Source organism: Crotalus tigris, unplaced genomic scaffold, assembly GCF_016545835.1.
Source record: "Crotalus tigris isolate CLP2741 ecotype Arizona unplaced genomic scaffold, ASM1654583v1 scf7180000020640.449710, whole genome shotgun sequence".
Lineage (NCBI taxonomy): Eukaryota > Metazoa > Chordata > Lepidosauria > Squamata > Viperidae > Crotalus > Crotalus tigris.
In genome coordinates, this window is record NW_024098119.1 from 350,989 (window position 1) to 376,537 (window position 25,549).

A 25,549-nucleotide genomic window follows, 5' to 3' on the forward strand; every position below is an offset into this window, starting at 1 on the left:
TGAAATGGAGAGAAGGCGAAAAATGTAAATACATTTCAGGAATGAAAAGCCCACGGATTAACTGCATGTTGCCATGTAAAGATTTAGATCCAAAACACTGGGGGAAATGGCCGAATTCAAAATCATCCGCATTAGCATTTTGGAAGGCTAAAATCAAATGCCTAGCCAAGAGGATTTTTTTTTTACTGATTAAACCCGTAAAAATGTCACATTTATTAAAATCACACAAGCTGCTAATACAAAATGGCTTGCTACAAGTAGCCTTCACCTTACGGTCACGGTTGAATCATCAGGGCAAAAGAGGGATTTTTGGGGGTGCATTACAGGTAATTCTTGACTTATGACCACAACTGAGCCCAAAATTTATGTCACTAAGCGAGATATTGGTTAAATGACTTTGGTCCCATTTTGCAACCTTGCTTGCCACAATTGTTCAATGAATCACTGCAGCTGTTAAAAGTTAATAACACTAACTTAAAGAGTTCCATTTATTTTATGAGTAAATTTTAGAGTATTATTTTTATTAACAGTATATTATAGTGAAATTATTATTAGTTTTATTATTGTTTTTAGTATTAGTATAGTTTAATAACTAGGATATTGTTTAATAATATGGAATTGTTTATATTATTATGTTTATTTTACTTGTCTGTATTTATGTTAAAGGGGAGTTAAAGTATATTATGAATCTGGTTATTTTATAATTGGTTAATGTTATTTAGAGTTTGATTATTATATTTGTAATAACCCTGCATTTAGCTCTGGGAAGTGGGGGAGGGCGAGGGGGGTTAGGGTGGGGGGATTTTGGGGTGTAATTCTTTATAAAACTTTTTAATAAAAAAAGTTAATAACACCGTTGTTAAATGAATCCAGCTTCCCCGTGGATTTTGCTTGTAAGAAGGTGGAAAAAGGGGATCACGTGACCCCCGTGGGATATGGCGATCGTCGTAAATATGAACCAGTTGCCAATTTTGATCACGTGAACATGGCGATTCTGCAACGGTGGTAAGTATGAAAGGGGGTCATAAGTCACTTTTTTCAGCCCCGTTGTCACTTCGAACGGTCACTAAATGAACTCTGGTTAAGTCAAGGACGACCTGTATCAGCTTTTGTCTTTGTGTCACATAGGCAGCACACACAACAGAGTGAACGAGTCATTTGGATACACTTTTACTGAGATTCAGGGAACTGAACTAGAGAGGCAGAGTGAAACCCAATGTAATTAACATCAGAGTTAATTGAATAATCAGAAAGGAGGGCCAACTTTGGCCTTGCAAACGGAACTTCCCAGCTGAGGCCATGATACTCAGCTGATACTCAGCTTCTGACACCAGACCTTATTTATTAATTAGCCTTAGCTTCAAAGATGGAATCGTGAAGAAAAGGGATCGAAGGCGGATCCACGAGAGGAGTCATTTCTTTCGGCCTCCTCTGGATTCCCTGGAGAGGTGAGGGATAGATTTAAGGTATCCTCATATGACCTGCTGCTCATGAAATCATGGCTCCTTCCTCCACCGCTACAGAACCAATCCAGAAATGAACCACCTAGATTTGATTCCCTCTCTACCAATTCTAAAACCCTTCCAAGAAAAATACAATTCAGGTGCAATGGAAAATTTCAGGACTAGCTCATCTAAAACCACCTATTGCCGTTCAAGGAATCTTTTAAGTTAGATAAGATATCCTTGATTGTCAATTTTTCTGTGAGCACACTGGCCCACACTAAAAATGAAATTTTGTTGCCTGCTCTCAAAAGAAAAGCTGTATCTACCCATAAACACACATAACACACACACATATATACATGCTACATATATGCATACATACATATGTACACGCACACATTCACACACACACACACACACATATTGTATATACCTATGCCGATACATATATATCAATATAAATATTAATCACTGTCCATTTTAAACTCATAGCAGAAAGAGGAAACTTGAGAGTTCACAAGGTTGATGCTATATGGAACAAAACTGTGACTGAGTCTGGATGCTTTGCTTCGGATACCAAAACTATACATTCATCATACTTTCCTGGAAATTAATCTAATGATAGACAGATCAATATAAATTGGGCCGCTTTCAGTGCCCAAGTTGGAAAAATATTCTTGACTGCTGAGGCTTTGAGGTTTCATAAAAAAAAAAAAAAAGGTCTCTATCTTCTAGCTTTTGAATGCATTTTCTCCTAATGGTCATAACTTTTACTGTACATTTCCCAATACAGGTACTGCATTTTTAGTATAAATTTTGTAATGCTATCTGCATACCGTTTACGGGTAGGACATATATTTCAGGGCAGGTTCTAACACAACCACACGATTTCATCACAATGGAAAGAGAAAATTTCCAGACAAACAAGAATCTAGCCAAAGGTTTCCTGATTATTTGTTGAAAATTTTAGTGTGTATTTGATACTCACACATTCCATCTCTCCTTCCTTCCTTCCTTCCTTCCTTCCTTCCTTCCTTCCTTCCTTCCTTTCCTTCCTTCCTTCCTTCTTCTCTCCCTCCCTTCCATTTCCTTCCTTCTTTCCTTTTCCTTCTTTCCTTCCTTCCTTCCCTCCCTCCTTCCTTCCTTCCCTTCCTCCCTCCCTTTGCCTTCCTTCCTTCCTCCCTTCCATTTCCTTCCTTCTTCCCTCCCTCCCTCCCTTCCATTTTCTTCCTTCCATTTCCTTCCTTCCTTCTTTCCTTCCTTCCTTCCTCCCTTCCATTTCCTTCCTTCCATTTCCTTCCTTCTTCCCTCCCTCCCTCCCTTCCATTTCCTTCCTTCCTTCCTTCCTTCTGTCCGTCCGTCCATCTTTTTTTGCTGGAGAAAGTGGCTTATGAGAATAAATAAACAGCCAATGTGTAGAGGTGTACTTTCCTTTGTCACTTACAATGAATGTGTGTTTCAGATGTATCTCTGGAAGGATGTAGGAAGACTGGCCTCTTCATAGATCACTGCCATGTTGTGGCCAAGGAGTTTGCAGCTCAGTGAAGCTATGAGCTAAGCCATGCAGGGCCACCCAAGATGGACAGGCCGTAGTGGAGAGTTCTGGCAAAATGTGGCCCACTGGAGAAGGAAATGGCAACCCACTCCAGCCTCCTTGCCAAGAACACCCAATGGACACCCCAAAAGTTGAAAGACATGACGCCCAAAGATTAGCCCATCAGGGCAGAAGGTGTCTAATAACCCTGAGCGACAGGGGAGGTCGGGGCTCGTGTGCTATGATCTATTGGGTTGTGACGAGTCAGACAAGACTTAGCGACTGAACAATAAGAAGAAGGAAGGCTGGTTTTTGACCTGAGATGGGTGACCATTTTTTTGGAGAAGGAAAAAAACATTTTTTTTTAAAAAAAAAAATCCCAAGATCGTATCAGGTGCTATAAAAGCACCACAACATCACCCAACTAGGCACAATCAAAACGCGTTCTCTTCTCCTGTTTGGAGAAGAGAATTAGCCCCCAAAGGATTGACAATTTTGGCAATGACCGTTTGTAACGGTATGTGGGAATGACCTTAAGAGACAAGGACATGGTCCATAGCTGCATTACAGGCAAAGAAAGAAATTCAAAAGAAGCCTCCCTAACTTAACTCCCTGTAAAAGAGACGGGGGAATATTTGAACAATCAGATTAGCAAGATTCTGTTAAGATAACCTTACAAAAAAGTAGAACAAACTCATCTGGTCATATTTCTTGTCTGCTCTGCCTGGAAGGGCTGAACCACTTCAGTGGCTCAAGATTTTATATATCGCTACAATATAAAGATGTTGAGACTCTGGAAAGAGTGCAGAGAAGAGCAACAAAGATCCCTGGAGCTTTTCAAGAAGAGACTGGACAGCCATTTGTCTGAAATGGTACAGGGTCTCCTGCTTGAGCAAGGGGTTGGACTACAAGACCCCCAAGGTCCCTTCCAGTTCTGTTGTTCTGCAAAGACAGCTGCAAAACAGGCTTTGCAGGGCCCAGTACAACTTAGGGATACAGGTTGACTTGCCCTGTCTTAAACCCAAATTCACTGATCATCCGCAGGAGACTCCAACGTGTCCTTACCTTTTTGCAAAGAACCATCTGGTGATCAAAAAGGAAGAAGACGCGCTGCTGGCTTCGTCCGTAAGGCTGATATATCCACGACATTTCTCCCGTGTAGATCAACTCAGAGCTGCGGTCCAAAATGTCCTCTCCCTGAAATGAAAGGAGAACTTAATCACCCCTCAGGATATGATTGTCCCCATTTGATTTTGCTTTGCTTTTTGTAAAAAGTAAGAAATCAGATGGGCCGGAAACATAACACCAGAGCAAAGAGATTTGCATTTAGGTTAGCTTTATTTCAGAACTGGCTTCTCTTTCTTAGCTATGTAAACCATGGTTTCTATAATAGATTAGAATGTTAAAGGTACTCAGCAATTAAGCCCAATTCTTGAAGCCCAATTCTTGATGAAGGCACCCATGCAAATAAGTCATTTTATGTTGTTTTCGGGGCCTATCTATGATGCTTTAATCATAGCTGACTTTGTATAGCATGAAATAAATTGAGGTTGATTCTTCATTCAATTTCCCACTAGAATTCCCAGGTATTTCCCTTTCCCAAATCCTAACCAGGTTTGACCTATGAGATTAGCCAAGATTAGCAAGGTGCTGCTGCTTGCTAAGGATATCTTCACCTCTGCAAACGCTTTCTTGTTTGAGATTCTGAACTGTGCAATTGCTCTCCTCTGTGAATTGTGTCCATGCACTTGTCACTTCACAGTTTTCTTTACTCACCCCTATTTTTCTTGCTATCTTATATTTCATAATAATAATAATAATAATAATAATAATAATAATAATAATAATGAGGAGGAGGAGGAGGAGGAGGAGGAGGAGGAGAAGAAGAAGAAGAAGAAGAAGAAGAAGAAGAAGAAGAAGAAGAAGAAGAAGAAGAAGAAGAAGAAGAAGAAGAAGAAGAAGACGAAGAAGAAGAAGAAGAAGAAGAAGAAGAAGAAGAAGAAGAAGAAGAAGAAGAAGAAGAAGAAGAAGTGGTGGGATCATAAAATAGAGAAAGTCATAGAAAATGATAAAATTAAACTGCTCTGAGGACTTCAGAATTCAAACAGACAAGCACCTGCAACATAACACCCCAGACTTAACAATTGTCGATAAGAAAGACAAAAAAGTCTGGATAGTGGACGTGGCAGTGCCTGGAGACAGCAGAATAGATGAGAAAGAACTGGAGAAGATAACAAAATACAAAGACCTACAATACAGTTCCCTAATCATCTTTGTTACTCTTCTCTGCACTCTTTCTAGAGTCTCAACATCTTTTTTACATCATGGTGACCAAAACTGGATGCAGGATTCCAAGTGTGGCCTTACCAAGGCATTGTAAAGTGGTATTAATACTTCACATGGTCTTGATTCTATCCTTCTGTTAATGCAGCCTAGCACTGTGTTGGCTTTTTTGGCAGCTGCAGCACATGGCTGGCTCATATTTAAATGATTTAGGACTCAGAGATCCCCATAAAAGAAGCAATATTGTATAAAATGTGGGCTGTCTTCTTTTTCAAGTTTTGCTCTCCATAATCACAAATCCAAAAGTGTTGTAGCACCTGGAACATTCTCAAGGGTCATTTTGTAATGCAGCAACATTCTGAGTTGAACCTTTGCAGCCCTTGTGTGTCCAATTCAGGTAGCCCTCGACTTACAACAGTTAATTCGGTGACGGTACAAAGTTACAACAGCACTGGAAAAAAAGGGGGCTTATGACCTTTTTTTGTGCACTTACAATCTTTGCAGTTTTTGACTTTTCCATTTTCTCCTTTACGTTATGAAAAAAGTTCCCTTGAAAAGTTCACAGCAGAATTTGGTTTAAGACCCTTTGACTCAGCTGTAATTTTCACAAACACCCCCCCCCACACACACACACTTCTAGTTTCAAAAGAGAGGCTGCTCCAAGAAGCTGGGGTCTAATGCATTCATGGGTCATTGAGGTTGTGTTATTGTAGAAAATAAAGGGGGGGAAAGTGTTAAAAATAGAATATTGGCTGTGATGCTCCAGGAACAGTAAGCAAGAAAGAAAGCCTTAGGCTAAAAAAAAAAATCCTCTTGATATACCTCCGCTGGATTAACGGCACCCCCTTAGACCTATCAGCGTTTGGTAAAAGCCATTGTAGTATCATGCATGTCATGAGAAATTATGTCATGTTGTATTATTTCTGCAATGACAATGCACATCATGTCACTTGCCTCCTGCAGATGCCCATAAATAAAGGATTACAAGGCTATGTAATGGCATATAATACATACATACTCCTTTCTTCCTGATGTTGCTGTCACCTGGCAATGCTATCATCACCGCTGACTTCAGGTCCTTCGTCTACCTGGTTGATTGGCCAGTATCTACCTGTCTGTCTGTCTGGATCTGGAAATCTCATATGATCTTATTTTGCACAGCTTTCTGCAGGGTCTCCCATCCAGACCCGGAGAAAGTCTAGCCTATACACTGTGTAGATGTTCCTGTCCTCAATGCTAGCTACTTGGTTGTGCCGTCCATTGCCTGCCTGCATCTTACACCCTGCCACTATGTGTTGGATTGTTTCTTTGCAAAGTCTGCACCTCAGGGCCTATCTAGGGTGGTAGACCTCTCTTTCAAAAGACACACATACACAGAGTACATAGATACCATGTGTATGACACTCCCAGAAACATTCCCCAATGAAGCAGATAAGACACTGATGACGTTGAGCGTATGCTGTAAATCAAGATATGTGTGTTCACTGTACTGAATTTTTAGAGCAGACATGCAGAAGGATTGGATTGGTGCCATTTATACTAAACTAGCTTAAAATTGGTTTGGTTCAGTGTTTAGGGTAGGGGAGCTGTACTTTATTATCATAATAAATTGTTTAAATCAAGCCACCATAGGAAGTCATAATAATATTGATGTAAGGACCCACCCCACTTTGCATCTTAAGAAGACAGAACTCTTGGAATAATTCTTCCAACAGGAATCCTTTATTAAGAAGAAGTGGCTGCAGGCATGCTAGACAGGACTTGGGATCCAAGCTCTCCCATTCAAGGTTTTAAGGGGTTCCCCAGCAGTCCCACCCAATCACCCCCCCCTTCCAGTGATAGTTTCAGGCATCACAATTCCACCCCTTTGATGCTTTCTTCCGTCCTTCTGGATGGAGACTTCAAATACCCTACATGAAAGGTAAATAGCCCCTTTGTCATGGTAAGGTTCTTTGGTGCTATTTACATTCAAACTCTTTGAGGTTGCAATAAACACATTCCTTCATACTGAAGGAAGTGAGGGCCATAAAGCCCCTTTGTTCTCCCCCTTCTCTCCCTCTTATGGCAGAATCCAGAGAAGGCAGAATTGGGGTTTTCTATATTTGATGATTAAAGATGAAATATAATTGGATTCTGACATCTGATCTGTTTTGGGTATAACCTCTTCCATGACTATAGCGATTATGAAAGTATAATCCCATTATAGGATTTGGCAAGCCATAGGAACTCAGCCACCAATGAAACCAAACCTGATTATGGTCATTGTCCTGTGGTAACCTGACCACCATATTGTCTAACTTGACCTAATCTGTGACTCTGAGGATACAAGGGTGGAAAGTGACAGAGTTACTATTCGTCAGATGGACAGCATATACATTTAATAAATAAAAATAAAATCATCTAGTGAACTGATGTCTAGTCAGGATCATTCAAACCATGGCTCTGACTCTAACAGAGTCTTCGGGGGATGGAATAAGGGAGCCTTCATAAAGCAGATTAAATTGCCGAGACAACTCTACTTAAAGTGATCTGTCCAAGGTGCTGAAAAGATCTGCCATAACTCTCTAGTCTCTTATAATTGGATCTCACTTTGTCTTTTCAGTTCCATCATATCCTTTGAGCTGACTTAATAAGGGAATCAAATTCACACCCAGAGATGGCTTATTTGACTTTCAAGACAGATTGTGTCACAAAGCCACCTTTCCAAAGCAAAGCAACCACACACCGATCATGTGAATTAAAGGCAGGTCTTAAAGAAGGGGACAATCCAGTCCACACAGCTTGTTTTTCAGTCTCTTTTAAACAAGGAGTCTCGTGCAGTGTCTAAGAAGCTAGAGATAAGCAGAGTTCATTTAAGGACAAACAGAAGGCAGAAGAACCTGGACTGTCCATTTATTTAAAGACATTTAGAAAACCGTTCATCTTATGTGCCATAACTCTGGGCAGCTCACAGTAGCAGTGATAAGAACATTAAAGACAAAGCTAATAGAAAACAATATTCCTAAATAAATAAAAACAAAAACAAGCAACTCCTAGGCTCTAAATTAACATTCTCCAATAGATAACAAACCCAGTCACTGAGCTCCAGCCTTACCTAATTCCAGTGCCTATGGGTTGGATAGCAGCCAGCACAACACAAACAGCAGCAAACTGAGAGGCACTCAGCACTGCATGAGCTGCTGCCTTCGGGACCAATTATAATTTCTGGATGGTCTTCAAGGTCAGCCCCAGGTAGAGCATATTTCAGCAATCCAACCAGGAAGTCATCAAGGCATGAGTGATAATGAACAAGGCTTCCCAATCCAGAAATGGGCACAACTGGTGCACAAGATGGATCTGTATAAAGGTCCACCTACCAGTAGCTAGGATTGCTACCTGCTCCTTCAGCAAGAGTAGCGAATCCACAAGGACTCTAAACTGCATGCCAGCTCTGTTGAGGGGAGTGATCTTCCCTTGAGAGCCAAATATGACATCTCAGGATCAAGGGAGGCCCAAAGCCCTGAGTCAATCCATAAATTAGCATTGAGTTGGAGCCAGTTCCTCCCCATATCCACTAGACACTGGTCAACATCTGAACAACAATGCCTGCCTGAGAAGGGATGGAGATGTGTAACTTGCATCATCAAATGACACTATAAGCAACAAAAAGAGATTCATCACCTGGAAGGGAAGCTTTGCTATGGAAACCTGCCTGGCATAAGAGGAAAGCTAGAATAAGATTGAAAAATGAACTTTAAAATTTCATATATTGGATTAAAGGCAACCTAGAACTATGGACTGATGTAAGGATTAAGATTATGAGTTTGAAGTAAAGAGATGTTTTAGATTTGGATTAAATTAATATTTAATTGAATGTTAATTAAATAAGATGACTTGTTTGTTTTATAACATGGATGTTTAGCTATGACAACTAACTGGATGAAATTTGAATCCTGCTCAATGGATTGAAATGATTTAAGGTCTGATACTATTCTGTCAGCTTAAAGAGATTGATTAACTGATGGATTAGACATGTATAGAATAGATAGATAGATAGATACATTTAGATATGTCTGGGATAGAGCAATATTTTTGTTTAAAAATGAGATATTTTTTATATAATGGATTAAAAGTAATCTAGAATATTAAGAATGTTTTTTTAGAATGTTAGGTTCATTTGTATGAAAATTATTATGTAACGGAATGAAGAAAATTGAAGAGATGTTTTAGATTTGAATTGAATTATTAATTAATTGAAATGTAATAAGATGATGTGATTCTTTGATGATATGGATGTTATGAGTTATGATAATTAACTGGATGAGATTTGAATTCTGTTTAATGAATTGAAATGGTTTAAGGTCTGATATTATCTTGTTAGCTTAGAGAGACTGATTAATTGATGGATTAGATAGGTATAGGATAGATTAATATTTTACTTTAAACAGGGGAGATTAGTGGAAGAAGAAATAAATAAAATTTATATAATGGATTAAAAGTAATCTAGAATATTAAGAATGTTTTTTTAGAATGTTAGGTTCATTTGTATGAAAATTATTATGTAATGGAATGAAGAAAATTGAAGAGATGTTTTAGATTTGAATTGAATTATTAATTAATTGAAATGTAATAAGATGATGTGATTCTTTGATGATATGGATGTTATGAGTTATGATAATTAACTGGATGAGATTTGAATTCTGTTTAATGAATTGAAATGGTTTAAGGTCTGATATTATCTTGTTAGCTTAGAGAGACTGATTAATTGATGGATTAGATAGGTATAGGATAGATTAATATTTTACTTTAAACAGGGGAGATTAGTGGAAGAAGAAATAAATAAAATTTTGATAAAATTAAGAAAGTAGAACATATTTGGAAGGGATATCTAAATTGAAAATGTCTTTATTTAAAGTTAATTTGATTACGGTATTGTAAATTTATAAAGCTTAAAAACAGGTTCAGGTTGAATCAATTTAAGCTAGAATTGGATATTTTAAATGCACTATGCTATTTGAGGGAAAAAGAGAGGGCATATTTGATGTATTGATTGTACTATGTATATATGTTTTGTTCTAGGATGTTTGATTACCCCAGCACCACGGTGTGTCCTGAATACTTTGTTTTAAGAAATTAAAAAAACCAATAAAATTTGTTGTTGTTGTTTTTTTTAAAAAAAGATGCTGGTGGTGCTACATACCATCCTGCCAAATGGTCTCGCCCAGAACTTTTGGGCAGAGGTTAAAGAAGAGAAATGAGAGACCCAAATACGGAGGCACCCCACACAAGAAAGGACTAAGGTTGGACTTCTCCTCTTCTCCCACACTAACATTCACCAGAATTCACCACGAAAGAAGGAGAAGAAAAAAAAATCCACTGCAAAACAGTGTCCTCCACTCTTAGTCCTGAAGGTGCTCCAGAAGAATCCCTGGTCCTTGGAACCAAAAGTTGCCAAGAGATTGAAGAGGGCAGGGCCGTTGTGCCGTCCCCGTCCAGAGTTCATCTCCAAGAACGACCAATTTAGAAGCAAGCTGCCAAAATCCCCAGCACTTTCTCTCCTTGACCCAGATATCACACGCTATGTAAAATCTCCTTATTTCCCAAGGGAAGCAGCATTTAGAAAGTCCTGGATTCTTTCCGTGCCACCATAAAGGAAACCTGAGAATGCTAGAGTGACGGTGACGCAGTTAAAGATTATTATTAGTGGCAGTGAATGGCAAAATCCCACTGACTCCACAGCAGTGATGAATATGCAAATCTCCACATCTAAGAATAACTTTCCCCAATGCAGTGCAAGTAGATGTGTGTGTGTGTGTGGCCCTCAGGGACAACTGCTAGAATGCACAAAAGAAAATGATATAATCTTGACTTCAGGCATTTCACTGTGATGGAGGAAGAATGAGGCATATCTGCAGTGGCTGGTAAACAATGGTCCAATGCTGAGGGGTCCTGAGTGCTCTCTGAGCTTGGTTGTTTTCTTGCAGATATTTGATTATCAAACTAAAGAACATCATCAGTGTTGGAAGGGAGTGGGGTCATTTTATATGCTAGTGGCTTGCCCTGTTAAACTAACCATTTATCTTAGGCCAATGAATCGCCTGTGGCTTTTAAACAGATGCCTCTAAATCTTGCATAATTTCAGGTGGATCTCCCATGTCCTAAGAGCAAATCTCACCCTCCTTGAAGCAATCTCTCCCTTGGACATTAAAGAAGAGATTTGGAGATCGAGATCAGAGGCTCTGAAGAACAACATCTTTGGTGAGGGCAACTGTCCACCATCAAGCCTCCTAGTGGGACCAAATGATCACAAACCATCTACTCAAGACATACACCATGGTGGTGTTAATCCAATTTAACTATGGTACCCTGCAGATAATAAATTCTTATTTGCTCCCAATGAGACAGAAATCCCAGATCAGAGCCTTGTGGACTGAACAGGAAACATCTGCTACTGATCTAACGTTGATGAAGCCAAATACCTCTGTAGTCCTGGGAAGGGACCTCAATGCTAGATTGGGCCTTAACAACCACATCCTCTACACAAAGCCCAAATGTCCCCCTCCCAGCCCAGAAGACAATGTTGCTCAGAGCATCAGAATCAAACTTTGCAGGCTTCCGGTGACTCAGTCTTTAAGCTAAACCTCCACCTACTAAATGGACCTCTTGAAAGTGACCATCCAACAGGATGAATGCAATTGACAATACAATTGTTGACAGTGAGAATGACTAATCAATAGAACAGCTTGACTCCTGGAGTTGTGGATAGTCCATCGCTGGAGGTGTTCAAGGTTGTCCATGTCAGATGCAAAGGACCAGGTCCACATGTGAATTAAACCGATTTATTGCTAAAAACCTATGCACAGGAATCTTCTCAACCTATGGTCAGCACCTGCTTGGAGCTAGATAAAGGTCAATGGAATTCAAGGGGAAGCTGGTCTTAGTCTGCTTGTGGCTATGTAGGGATTCTAGGCTGATCTCTTTTTTAACTCTGCCCCCAGGCTCTACTCCCTTCCCTTACACTCTGGGACAGTAGAAGGGCTTCTGCCTTGAACAGGAGGTTGGACTAGAAGACCTTCCAGCTCTATGTTTCTATGACAATACAATCATCTCTAGAGGCCTTCCTCCTCATCAAAACCCCCTCACTTTTCTTGCAGGATTTAGGCCATGGGAATAAGCCTTCCTCACCCCTACAGCCTCAGATAATGATCCAGATGAGTGACAAGTGAAGAACTCGGCAAGAGTGCACTCTCCAAATAAGTGTCACAGATGACCAAGTTCCTTGTGCACAAAACACCTGCAAAACTGCTGTTCCTCCTCCCCAGAGGGACCAGGATGCTTGGAATCAGGCAGCCTGGCTTTAGGGTTGTATTATTCTGTAAAGCAAATGTTTTCCATCACTACAGCTCTTGTGCGCTAATGAGCGGCTGATTACTTGATTAACCTTCTAGGTGACAGGAAGAACAGAATGAAAAGAAGAGGGACAGAGCAACCCTTCTCTTTTTCATTCTGCTTCTGGCCGTAGGTTGGGGACGGGTAGCAAGGCTGTTTTTTCCCCTCCCCTCCTTTCCCCACCACCCCAGGAGGTCCTATCTCCCCACTCTGCTTGAGCATTGAAAAAAAAAGGGACGCTGGCTACCTGTATCACACTTTTATTCACGCTGACCTCTGGATTTGATAATGCAGCATTGCTCTCCCGTAGGTTACATAATTAAGAGCACAGAGGTTTTCATTAGAAGCATCACAAATAACTGGAAGGAGCAGGAGACAGGAGCGATTTAAAGGGACAGCACAAATTACATTTCTATACAGTTAGTCATTTTCCTAGAATTTGATAATACCTGGATGTGCCAAAAAACCACTTAGAGAATGAGACTATAGAAATGAATTAGGATGTAATACAGAGAGGTCATGTCATACTAATTAGATGTGCTCATCAGAAGAAAGGAACAATGGCCAGTGGAAAGACACCTCAGTGGCTTTCTTACCAGTTATGAGTATAAGAAGTGGCAAGAAAAATAAGCTTGTAACCTATTTTGGGGTTTCTTTGAGACAAGCCAATTCATCAAGGGAAGTGTCAGAATCCAATTATATTTCATCTCTAGTTATCGACTATGGAAAACCCCATTTCTGCCCTCTCTGGATTCTGTCATACGATGAAGGGGAAGGGGGGTGAACAAAGGGGTTTTATGGCCCTCACTTTCTTCGGTACAACTTCAAAAGGGACTGAATGTGGATACCACCAAAAGGAGTAACTATAACAATGGGGCCATCAGCTTTCATCTACTCCCCTCTGAAGTCTCCCTTCTGCCGGCAGTGAGGAAAAAGGGGGTGGAAATGTAATGCCTGGGATTGTCGCTGGAAAGATGGTGGGGTGGGGTGGGGTGGGGCTGCTGGGGACCTCTTAAAACCTTGAACCGTAGGGCTTGGGCCCCAGGTCCTCTTTAGAACGCCTGCAACCATTTTCTCTTAATAAAAGATGCCTGTTGGAAGAAATATTCCAAGAGTTCTGTCTTCTTAAGATGCAAAGTGGGGTGGGTCCTTACACTTGTAACCTATTTTGGGATTTCTTTGAGACAAGCCAATTCATCAAGGGAAGTGGCAGGGTAGCACATAGAAGTTGCCAACATTGAGAAAGGCTGGTCTAGATGGGAAGACATACATCTGCATTACCAGAGGGATAGAGTCAAGGTCATGAAGCTTTAGTATTGCTTTATAATGCCTTGATAAGACTACACCTGGAATTTTGCATCCAGTGTTGGTCGCCATGATATAAAAAATTTTTTGAGACTCTAGGAAGAGTGCAAAGACAAGCAATAAAGATGATTAGGGGACTGGAGGTTAACATATATGAAGAACGGTTGCAGGAATTGGATGTGTCTAATCCAGGGGTAGGCAACCTTGGCTCCTTTATGACTCGTGGACTTCAACTCCCAGAATTCCTGAGTCAGCCATGCTGAGGGGAAAGGGAGAAGTTTCCAAGCTGAGCCATGCTGGCTCAGGAATTCTGGGAGTTGAAGTCCATGAGTCATAAAAGAGTCAAGGTTGCCTACCCCTGGTTTAGTCTAATGAAAAGAAGGAATAGAGGTGACATGATAGCAGAGTTCCAATATTTGAGGGGCTGCCACAAAGAAGAAAAGGTTAAATTTGTCTCTAGGTTGCTTCTCTCCTTGATTAGTTTCCATCCACTGTTTCTTGTCCTACCTTCAGGAGCTTTGGAAAATAGGTGAACCCCCTTATTTGTGTGGCAGCCACTCAAATATCGGAAGACTGCTATCATGTCAAACTAAGCCTAACCTAAAGTATGGTGAAAGCAACAGAATTGAGGGCACAGGGTGGTGCAAAGGGGTATGTGTACGATATGTTGTGTGTTTGTTTTGCATTTGAGAAGGACAACTTTATCACACCTCATTATCCCGTTTCTAGAAAAATCTCTCCACCAAGAATATGAAGTCAAGCACACATAAACAACATCTGCCAAAGAGCTGTAAGGTTATCAGAGTTGTATCTGATACAGTGGTTCTCAACCTGTGGGTCGGGACCCCATTTGGGGTCGAACGACCATTTCACGGGGGTCGCCAAACAACGCAGTCCACCATTTTTTCCCCCTTTTCCTTAGCTGTGCTACTCCCTTTTATTCTATTGGCTTTTGAAAGCCAATAGAATAGACTCTCGAATAGAGTCTAATTCTATTGGCTTTCAAAAGCCAACAGGAATTGTCCAGGATGTCTCTGCCCTGCTGAGCCCGCCAAAAGTCCCATTCTGCAAACGGTGCTGTACCAGTTGAGTAGTCCCCGACTTACGACCGGTTGGGGGTCGCGGCGTTAAAAAGGTTGAGAACCACTGATCTGATAGGTACAGACCCAAATATAAGAATTATAGGTAAACAGCCTGGATCTTTCTTGCCAAATCCTAATTGCGATGAAATCATTTGCTTTGTTCAGGAGGGTGGCTTCCCCCCCCCCCCAGAAATTCATTTCTCATTTTAGGAGGTTGCAATAACAGCTGAGAATTGCTTGGTCCCAAGGAATAAATTCCACTGCCCTTGTTGGGAATAGTTCCAATCAAACCTACAGTACAGCAATTGTGCTGCATTTCTCAGGGTTTCTATCACTTTGCTGTTGCATGTATGTACCCTGTGAACTTACGCACTGGAGACAAAGTCCTTGTGTGTCCAATCATACTTGGCCAATAAAAAAATTCCAATCAATTCAATTCAGGTTTTGTTTTGAACTTGAATGTCTTTCTTTCAAGCCTCTTCAAGCCTCGTTTTGCCGCCTCGGTCACTGTTAAAAGCTCAGTATGGCTAAGGTAAGATACAAGTCAGAGCTGGTCTTGCATTCCTGTCTATTCCAAATCTTATCTGGATATCCCAGCTGCATTTGTATTTTTTAAAGCCTGGCCTTCACATTTCAGTCTTCAAACCCTAAGAATAATGGGACCATCTTGAATGTCAAGGCTCCGCACTGGAGTTGACAAACAGTGGGTAAAAGTCTTTTTTCTGACTTCATATTTTGAATATATTCACAGACATAGAGCTATGAGTTTCAGTGGATATAACTGGGTTACGGTAACCCCAGAATTTGGCCAGATATGGATTATATGAAGAGTCAGCCATACAATGGCCTGGAATGGAAGTCAGAGATAAAAATAGGTGAAAGTGGCTTTTGATTAAGGGGGAGGAGGGAATGGCTTCCATTCCTGTGTTTTGTTTTGTTTTTCAGTTTACTCTATGAAAAATCTGTCTTTGCCCCAAAGGGTTAGGGCAGGGGTAGGCAACCTTGGCTCTTTTATGACTGGTGGACTTCAACTCCCAGAATTCCTGAGCCAGCCATGCTGAGGGGAAAGGGAGAGGTTTCCGAGCTGAGCCATGCTGGCTCAGGAATTCTGGGAGTTGAAGTCCATGAGTCTTGAAGTTGCCAAGGTTGAGAACCCCTGATGTAGGCCAGGGGTAGGCAACCTTGGCTCGGTATGCAGAAAGTCACACAGGCTGCCACAGAAAAGCCACACTTCCTAGATGAGTCCAAAACAATAAAGAGCTTGGAAGAACTGCCGTGTGCCACTCCTGGTGTGGGGCCCAACACACAATTCCACTGCAATGAGTCAACCTCACTGCTTGGATTGCCTGAATCCATTTTCAAGGCAGTTGCTCTCAGTTGGTCTATCCCAGGATTAGGCAACCTTGGCTCTTTTATGACTCATGGACTTCAACTCCCAGGAATACACTACGCTGACTCAGGAATTCTGGGAGTTGAAGTCCATGAGTCATAAAAGAGCCAAGGTTGCCTACCCCTGGTCTAACCCAACTGAAAAATTACTTATTGCCACTCACAACTGAACATTCCTTGCAAGGTACAATGTTCAGCCAACCATAGCGTAAAATTCCAAGGCCAAAATTATATTGAACTATTCTGTTTCAGTGGAGAATTCGGGTTAATCTCCTTATCCTCACTCATTTCCATAATGCAGCAGCTTCTTTTTCTCCCAGAGGCTGCTTTGATGGGTAGTTTTGTATTGTTAAATAAGGCAGGAGAAGGGGGGGGCATTCTGCATAGTTGGATGGGCGCCATAGCTCTAACAACCAGCCTCTCACCGTATTAATGATGACGGGACCAAAATAGTTATCGATCCCGCACAAAGGTCAAGTTGCAACTCTCCATCTTCTCATGAATACTAAGTACCTTGGGTGCTATTCTTTTCTTAACCTACGATGGCATACACTTGAGAGGTTTTTCTATTCTATTATTTAAAAAAAGATGTTGAGACTCAGGAAAGAATGCAGAGAAGAGGAAGGATGAAAATCAGGGGCCTGGAGGCTAAAACATATAAAGAACGGTCGCAGAAATTGGTTGTGTCTAGATTAGGAAAAAAAAAGGACTGGGGTGACAGGATAGAAATGTTCTAATATTTGAGGGGCTCCCACAAAGAGGAAGGAGGTCAACCTATTTTCCAAAGCACCTAAGGACAGGATAAGAAGCAGAGGATGGAAACTAATCAAGGAGAGAAGCAACCTAGAACCAAGAAGGAATTTCCTAACAGTGAGGACAATTAACCAGTGGAGCAACTTGCCTCCAGAAGTTGTGGGTGCTCCATCACTGGAAGCTTTTGAGAAGAGACTGGACAGCCCCTTGTCCAGAATGGTACAGGGTCTCCTGCTTGAGCAGGGGGTTGGACTAGAAGACCTCCAAAGTCCCTTCCAATTCTGTTACTCTGTTGTGTTCTTAAGGGATATATTACATTAGTTCCCGGCTAACAGCAGAGGATGCTAATGCCTGATTATCTTCTGTTTCATGTGCTATTCCTTTAAAGAAGTAATAATCCATAAGTAATTTGGTAGAACTAGTCCTGTCCTTCTCGGTTTGTTCTCAAGTTATATTTCCATATATCATGCTTCAATGAACATGAAAGAACCAACAAGGCTCTAAGAAAAACAACAACCAAGGCACTGAATTAATCTCCATTAAGAAAGGAATTCCTTATTTGCATTAAGGGGTAAGAAAAGAAGAAAGGAAAGAGAATTAATCATGTTTTTCCCCTCCTGCCTGAGGACCCCCCCATTCAGTTTCCCTCATCAATCATATCTCTTAATTTAAATTAAATAACCAATAACCAATAACCAATTAGATGACCATGCACAGCTAACAAATATCCAGATAAAATATTTATTTCACATTAGTTTTAATTCTGTGTAGAACTTGAACAACAAAACTATTCTTTTGAAATAAGGACTATCTGAAAGAAAACGTTAGAGAATAAGATTTCACCTTTTTTTTAAAAAAAAACTATTTCAAGAATGCATACAGTAAAAAAGATGTTTAGCATAAGAATATTCTACAATTGGGGAGAGAAGGTGTATTATCGCAGGTTCCTGGCTGATTGAAGCCTGACAAATATGTAATATTATGTAGCTATTAGAAGTATAATACGAAATAAAACAGAGGCCATTTTGAAATGGGACAGCTGATTTTGCCTGACTATAGCATAGCTCTGATATATTCATTAAGCCTCTTACTAAGTAAGCTTAGTGGGTACCACAAGGTTCCGTCTTAGGCCCAGTTCTCTTCCATATCTTCATAAATGACTTAGATGAGGGAATGGAAGGGGAACTCATCAATTTTGCAGATGACACTAAGCTGGCAGGAAATAGACAACACCCCAGAAGACAAGCTTCTGTTTTCCGGATCTAAAAAGATCTTGACAGACTTGAACAATGGGCCCTATCCAACAACATGAAATTTAATGTGGAGAAAAGCAAGGATTTACACCTAGGCAGGAAAACCCAAAGGCACAAGTACAGACTAGGCGAAATCTGGCTCAAAAACAGTAACTATGAGAGGGACCTTGGCGTCCCAGTGGATGATCACTTAAACATGAGCCAGCCATATGTGGCAGCAGCCAAAAAAGCTAATATAATCCTTGGTCGTATAAATAGAGGCATAGAATCAAAATCACGTGAAGTATTAGTACCGCTTTATAAAGCCTTAGTAAGGCTACACCTGGAATGCTGCATCCAGTTTTCGTCACCACATTACAAAAAAGATGTTGAGACTTTGGCAAAAGTGCAAAGAAGAGCAACTAACTGTTTTAATCAGAGAAAAAAAATATCCAATTTTGTTTCTACTTGGGAATTACTTCTGTACTTTGTGCTTAAGATAGAAAAAAAATGAAATTTTGACTTTGGCTTTTGCTGATTAAACTAGCTTGCTATTACAGAAATACTAGTAGCTGTTACGTAAAAAATTGAGGCTGTAATTTTATTTTGTATTTTACTGCACTGAAAAATATTGGAAGTCAATGTTTTTTTTTGGCCTCCTCTCTTACCTCTTCCTTCCTTCCTTCCTTCCTTCCTTCCTTCCTTCCTTCCTTCCTTCCTTCCTTCCTTCCTTCCTTCCTTCCTTCCTTCCTTCCTTCCTTCCCCTTTTCCCACTTTCTCAATATTTTTATTTTCATTTGTATTAATAAATACTTTGTGTATGACTCACAAGAGGCAAGTATACTTCAAACACTGGAAATGTGTCTGGAAATTGTTCAGCTAATTACTTGGCTAAAACAGAATCATGTTAGCAGATATATTTTTAAAAAAATATAGAGAAATTGCCCACAATAGGTGTATCCACAAAAAAGCATGGCGATCACATCTTGGCATGTTAGTAGGCCAAGATAGGATTTGTGTTCTAAATTATAAATGGTTAATTGTCTTAACTGCAACAAGAGAACAGTAATATAGAAATGGAGTTAATTAATCACTATGGAGATCAATACATCAGTGGTTCAAGTCACATGTCCACAATTGTAGCAATAGCAATAGCACTTATACTGCTTCACAGTGCTTTACAGCCCTTCTCTATGCGGTTTACAGAATCAGTATATTTGCCCCCAACAATCTGGGTCCTCATTTTACCAACTGTGGAAGGGTGGAAGGCTGAGTCAACCTTGAGCTGGTCAGGATCGAACTCCTGGAAGTAAGCAGTGAGTTAGCCTGTAGTACTGCATTCTAACCATTGTGCCACCACTGCACTCTTCATGGCTTGAGTTACATATAATATTATGCCATCAACCATGGTACACAAACCTCATGAAAGAATGGACAGAAAAACGGAGCAGAGATGGCAAAAATTAACTGTTTTAATCAGAGAAAAAAATATATCCAATTTTGTTTCTACTTGAAATCACTTCTGTACTTTGTGCTTAAGATAGACAAAAAATGAAATTTTGACTTTAGCTTTTGCTGATTAAACTAGCTTGCTATTACAGGAATACTAGTAGTTGTTACGTAAAAAGTTGAGGCTGTTATTTTATTTTGTATTTTACTGCACTGAAAAATATTGGAAGTCAGTGCTTTTTTTTGCCTCCTCTCTCTCTCCTTCCTTCCTTCCTTCCTTCCTTCCTTCCTTCCTTCCTTCCTTCCTTCCTTCCTTCCTTCCTTTCTTTCTCTTTTCCCACTTTCTCAATATTTTTATTTTTATTTGTATTTTATATTCATAATAATAATAACAACAACAATAATAATAATAGTCCCAGTATTAATAGGTGCCTATTAAACAACTGGAGGACCACTTGAACACTATGGCATTGACAAAATCATCGCCCGTCAATTGCAAAAGGCAGCTTCAAATTCACCATTAGTCAATTGCAAAAGGCGGCCTTACTAGGAACCGCCTCCATCCTGCGACGATATTTGTAATGACATCAAACATCCACATCTGCCTATCCCAGGTCCTTGGTAAGGACTCGCTAGGTAGACAAAATGCCAAATCCAATCTGAACATCTGGCTGACTGTACCATAATACAGGTAGTCCTCGATTTACAGTCACACTGAGCCCAAAATTTGTGTTCCTTAAGTGAGACATTAGTTAAGTAAGTTTTACCCCATTTTACGATCTTTCTTGCCACAGTTATTAAACAAATCACGGCAAATTAGTTACATTTATTAAGTGAATCTGGTTTACCTATTGATTTTGCTTGTCAGAAGATCACAAAAGGTGATCACATGATCACAGGACACTGCAACTGTCATAAATGTGAGTTAGTTGCCAAGCATCCGAATTTTGATCACGGGGATGATGTAATGATCGTTAAGCGTGAAAAACGGTCATAAGTCACTTTTTCAGTAATGTTATAACTTTCAACAGTCACTAAATCAGTGGTTCTCAACCTTTTTAATGCCGCGACCCCCAACCGGTCGTAAGTCGACGACTACTCAACCGGTCGTAAGTCAAGAACTATTCAACTGGTGCAGCACCGTTTGCAGAATGGGACTTTTGGCGGGCTCAGCAGGGCAGAGACAGCCTGGACAATTCCTATTGGCTTTTGAAAGCCAATAGAATTAGACTCTATTCAAGAGAGTCTATTCTATTGGCTTTCAAAAGCCAATAGGATAAAAGGGAGTAGCACAGCTAAGGAAAAGGGGGGGAAAAATGGCGGACTGCGTTGTTTGGTGACCCCCGTGAAATGGTCGTTCGACCCCAAATGGGGTCCCGACCCACAGGTTGAGAACCACTGCACTAAATGAACTGTTGTAAGTCAAGGACTACCTGTAGTAATAATAAAAACCATGGTGCACAAGCCACAAAGACGGGCTTCTGAAAAGATGCTCTCAACAAAACCAAATAAGGACCAAATAAGGGTCCAATTCTTAGCCTCTCTCCCTAAGAAAGGGTTATTAATAGCTTTATGACTAAGACAGCTGACCAGAGACACCTTCTCAGTTCAGCTGACTTCGTGGGAGTGTTGTAGGAATAAAAGGAGGAGGAAGAGGAGGAGATCTCTCCTGTACAGCATTTGATTCCCAGGAAAAGGGAGCTTCTAAATGCAATGGCAGTTTAGACAAATACCTGCGAAATTCAAGGAAGGAAACAGGACAAAAAAAAAAAAAAATCCTAAGAGGTTTTAACTGTACTAGCTGTAACTAACCAAAGATGACGCTGATCCACCATCAAGGGCACTGCAGGAATTTCACAGGCCTCTGCCCAAGTTAACTTAATCACAGGAGACTCAACGGGGAAGGGAGGCCTTGAGCTAAAGAAAACCCTGAATTTCCTAATGAGCAATGCCTCCCCCCCCCAAAAAAAAGTCTACAATGCAAACATCAAAGCAACAGGACTTGGAGATGGTGGGAAAGGCATTCCCTAATGAAAATGTAGAGCATAAATTGCCTCTAGAAATAACCACATAAATCCCCAGCGATCAGCTGTCAGGGAGCAAATGCCTGATCTAGTCTGAAGTCTTGCACTGAGCCATAGATAGAAGCCAAATATTCGACGGAGGGTCACCTACCTCCCAATCCAGGACGGACGCCTGCCACTGAGCGATCTTGTCTATGTTCTCCAGTCTCCTCTTCCGCTCGTTGATCTGCTGGGTCACGTTCCTCATGACAGCAAGCGCAGCGGCCACGTACCGGTAATCACTGGGCAGAAAAAAGGGTGGGGGAAACAGCCTGTAAAATTACAGAAGTGATGCAACAGTGGTGGATGTCACCTGGGAACATGACGAAATGCGCATGGAAGATTGGATCAAACAATTGAAGCCTAAGGGAGCCATTCTGGTAGACAGTGGTTCTTTGGTGTCTCCCAAAGACGTTTAGCTACATAACCCTTCAACTACAAAATTAAATCTGATGCAACCAGAATGATTAGGGGGCTGTAGACTAAAACATACAAAGAATGGTTACAGTAATTGGGTGTGTCTAGTCTAATGAACACACTTATATGCGGATCAAGAAGCAACAGTGAGAACTGGACACAGAACCACTGATTGGTTCAAAATTGGAAAAGGAGTCCGGCAAGGCTGTATACTGTCGCCCTGTCTATTTAACTTATATGCAGAGCACATCATGAGAAAGGCAGGGCTAGGTGAAACAAAAGTTGGAATTAAGATTGCCAGGAGAAATATCAACAACCTAAGATATGCACTCTAATGGCAGAAAGTGAAGAGGAACTAAAGAGCCTCTTGATGCGGGTGAAGAAGGAGAGTGCAAAAGTTGGCTTGAAACTCAACATTAAGAAAACCAAAATCATGGCATCCGGCCCTCTCAATTCCTGGCAAATAGAGGGGGAAGAAATGGAGGTCGTGACAGATTTTATTTTTCTGGGCTCCAAGATCACCTCAGATGGGGACTGCAGCCAAGAAATTAAAAGATGCTTGCTCCTGGGGAGGAAAGCTATGGCAAATCTAGACAACATACTAAAAAGCAGAGACATCACCCTGCCAACAAAAGTGCGTATAGTCCAGGCCATAGTTTTCCCAGTTGCAATGTATGGCTGTGAAAGTTGGACCATAAGAAAGGCTGAGCGCCAAAGAATGGAGGCCTTTGAACTATGGTGCTGGAGAAGACTCCTGCGAGTCCCCTGGACTGTAAGGCGATCCAACCGGTCAGTCCTAGAGGAGATCAACCCCGACTGCTCTTTAGAAGGCCAGATCCTGAAGTTGAAACTCAAATACTTTGGCCACCTAATGAAAAGGAAGGACTCACTGGAGAAGGGCCTAATGCTGGGAAAGATGGAGGGCAACAGAAGACAGGGACGACAGAGAATGAGGTTGCTGGATGGAGTCACTGAAGCAGGAGGCGTGAACTTAAATGGACTCCAGAAGATGGTAGAGGACAGGAAGACCTGGAGGAACATTGTCCATGGAGTCGCAATGGGTCGGACACGACTTCGCAATTAACAACAACAACAACAAGTCTAATGAAAAAAAAAGGACTAGGGGAGAGATGATGGCACTGTTCCAATATTTGAGGGGCTGCTACAAAGACAAGGGGGTCAAACTATTTCCCAAAGCACTGTGGGAAGTCAGCCCCCTAGAGAAGGAAATATTAAAAAGGGCAGAAAAATATATTTCCTAAAAAGATATTGAAGAACCAGAAAAGCATGCCCAGTTTGCTTAATAGCCCCAGCTCTCCCTCCCCCAAGCTCTGTACAAATGCAGAGGTACACATTCTGGAGAGAAAGAAGTTCCTAAGGATGGGTTCTAGCACAAGTCCAAAAGCTTAGAAGAATAAACTTTCGATCCCAGTGACCGATTCAGACTGGATCCAACACACACAAAAAAATCTCTTTCATAAGAGAAGACATCTTTTTAGAAACTGCAAAGAAGTTAACATAACATTGATCTACTTCCTTTGTTCTGAGTCCCGCCACTGATGTTTGTTCTCATAGTAGAATGTTATGCAGGTAATTAAAGTCTGTAATGTGTATATGAACACATATTCAATGCCCTGGGTGTCTCTGTGTGGGTAGAAGTGTGAATGCGAGTCCTGCCAGGACCAGAAAAAAACCAATCTTTTGCACAAAAATAAAGTCAATGGTATTGATTTCGACTGTCTGCTATATTTTCCATTCCAAGACCATACCATTGATTTCAGTCAGAGAGAGAGAGAGAGAGAGAGAGACTAGCTAGTTGCCTCCTTGGTGTCATCATAATTTATGATTAACTCAGGGCATAATATTGGCTTCTCACTAATGAGGAAAAAGAAAACAGTAGGTTGTTGAGATATGATTGATTTCTTTATCAACATTTCACTTGGTCTACCCACCCCATTTCAGGAAACTAGGTTGAAAGTCCTTGAAGAAGCACTCACAACCATATACTTTAATATGAGGCCCTCCAGATGTGCATTAATCTTCCCTCTTAAGCTACATTGACTAGAATCATAGGGATGGAAGGGACCTTGGAGGTCTTCCCAACCAGCCCCCTCAAAAAGTAGGAGTCCTTATACCATCCTGGACAAATGGGTGTCCAAAATTGTCTTGAAACCCTCCAGTGAGGGAGCTTCCATAACTCCAGGAAGTGAGTTGTTCCACTGATTAACTGTTCTCACTGTCAGGAAATTCCTTCTTATTTCCAGGTTGGATCTCCCTCTGATGAGCTTCCACCCATTACTACTTGTCCTCCACTCATACGCTTTGGAGAATAGGTGGACCCCTTCTTCTTTGTGACAGGCCCTCAAGTACTGGAAGATTGCTACCAGGTCTCCCCTATGCCTTCTTTTTAGTAGGCTAAGCATGGCCACTTCCCTTCGCCAATCTTTGTATATTTGGTCTGCAGCTTTGATGAGAGTTGATACCCAACAAATCTGGAGACCAATTGGTTGGGAAGGCTCATCAGGTTTCTTTTGGAGAAGACCACAGGGTAGGCGCCCTGATCTTTGGAGAACATCTTCAGTCATCCACCCCCTCACATATGAGTTCAATAGAGCAGCCTGACTTAAATTACACCAGACTTCTTTACTGACCCCAGATAGAGGGTCCAGCTTAATATTGAGAAATCCATGTGGCAATTAGTCGTGGATCAACTTCTATGCTCATTTGGAATTTGCAAAACAGATCCCAGGAGGCTCCAAAACACAAGTATGGTGTACAACCTTATCTTTTATATACATTGCTCACTATTATGTGAATCTGTCTTGGCTTTCCCAAATTGTCAGAAATAACCAAGCTGGTGGAGACTTTTGGAACTTAAAAGTCCATCAATGCAGAAAACAACCATTCTGAGGAAGGCTGGTCTAGCCACAAACAAGAACCAAGATTCTGTGCCATCTTGGTGGGTCAGAGTACAGAATGGTCTTTTGGGGTTCAAAACCATGGACAGCTCCTTGGCATCCTCCTGATCCTGGCCAGGAGAGTCCATAGAGAGATCTAAATCTACCCCCCCCCCCCTGCAGAGGAAAATCTGAATAACGATTTAATGGAGATAGAAGCATAAACATCTGTCTCTTTAAATGTCCACAGCTGGCCTGCTATAAGAATTGTCTCTTCATTGTTGAATGGGCCCAGACTTTTGATCCCAGGGAAAAATTTTCAAGGGTTTAAA

General features: G+C 41.0%; 1 protein-coding gene across 1 annotated transcript in view; it reads right to left on the reverse strand.

The window, feature by feature from the left end:
* The window catches only part of ARHGEF9 (Cdc42 guanine nucleotide exchange factor 9), a 97,202-nt gene that overhangs the window by 24,691 nt on the left and 46,962 nt on the right, over positions 1-25,549 (reverse strand). Inside the window, exons 5-6 of the mRNA XM_039368130.1 lie at positions 22,016-22,145; positions 4,045-4,176 (exon numbers count right to left, since the gene is read on the reverse strand). Of these exons, the coding sequence (XP_039224064.1) occupies positions 4,045-4,176; positions 22,016-22,145 (262 nt within the window). The remainder of the gene's footprint in view (positions 1-4,044; positions 4,177-22,015; positions 22,146-25,549) is intronic.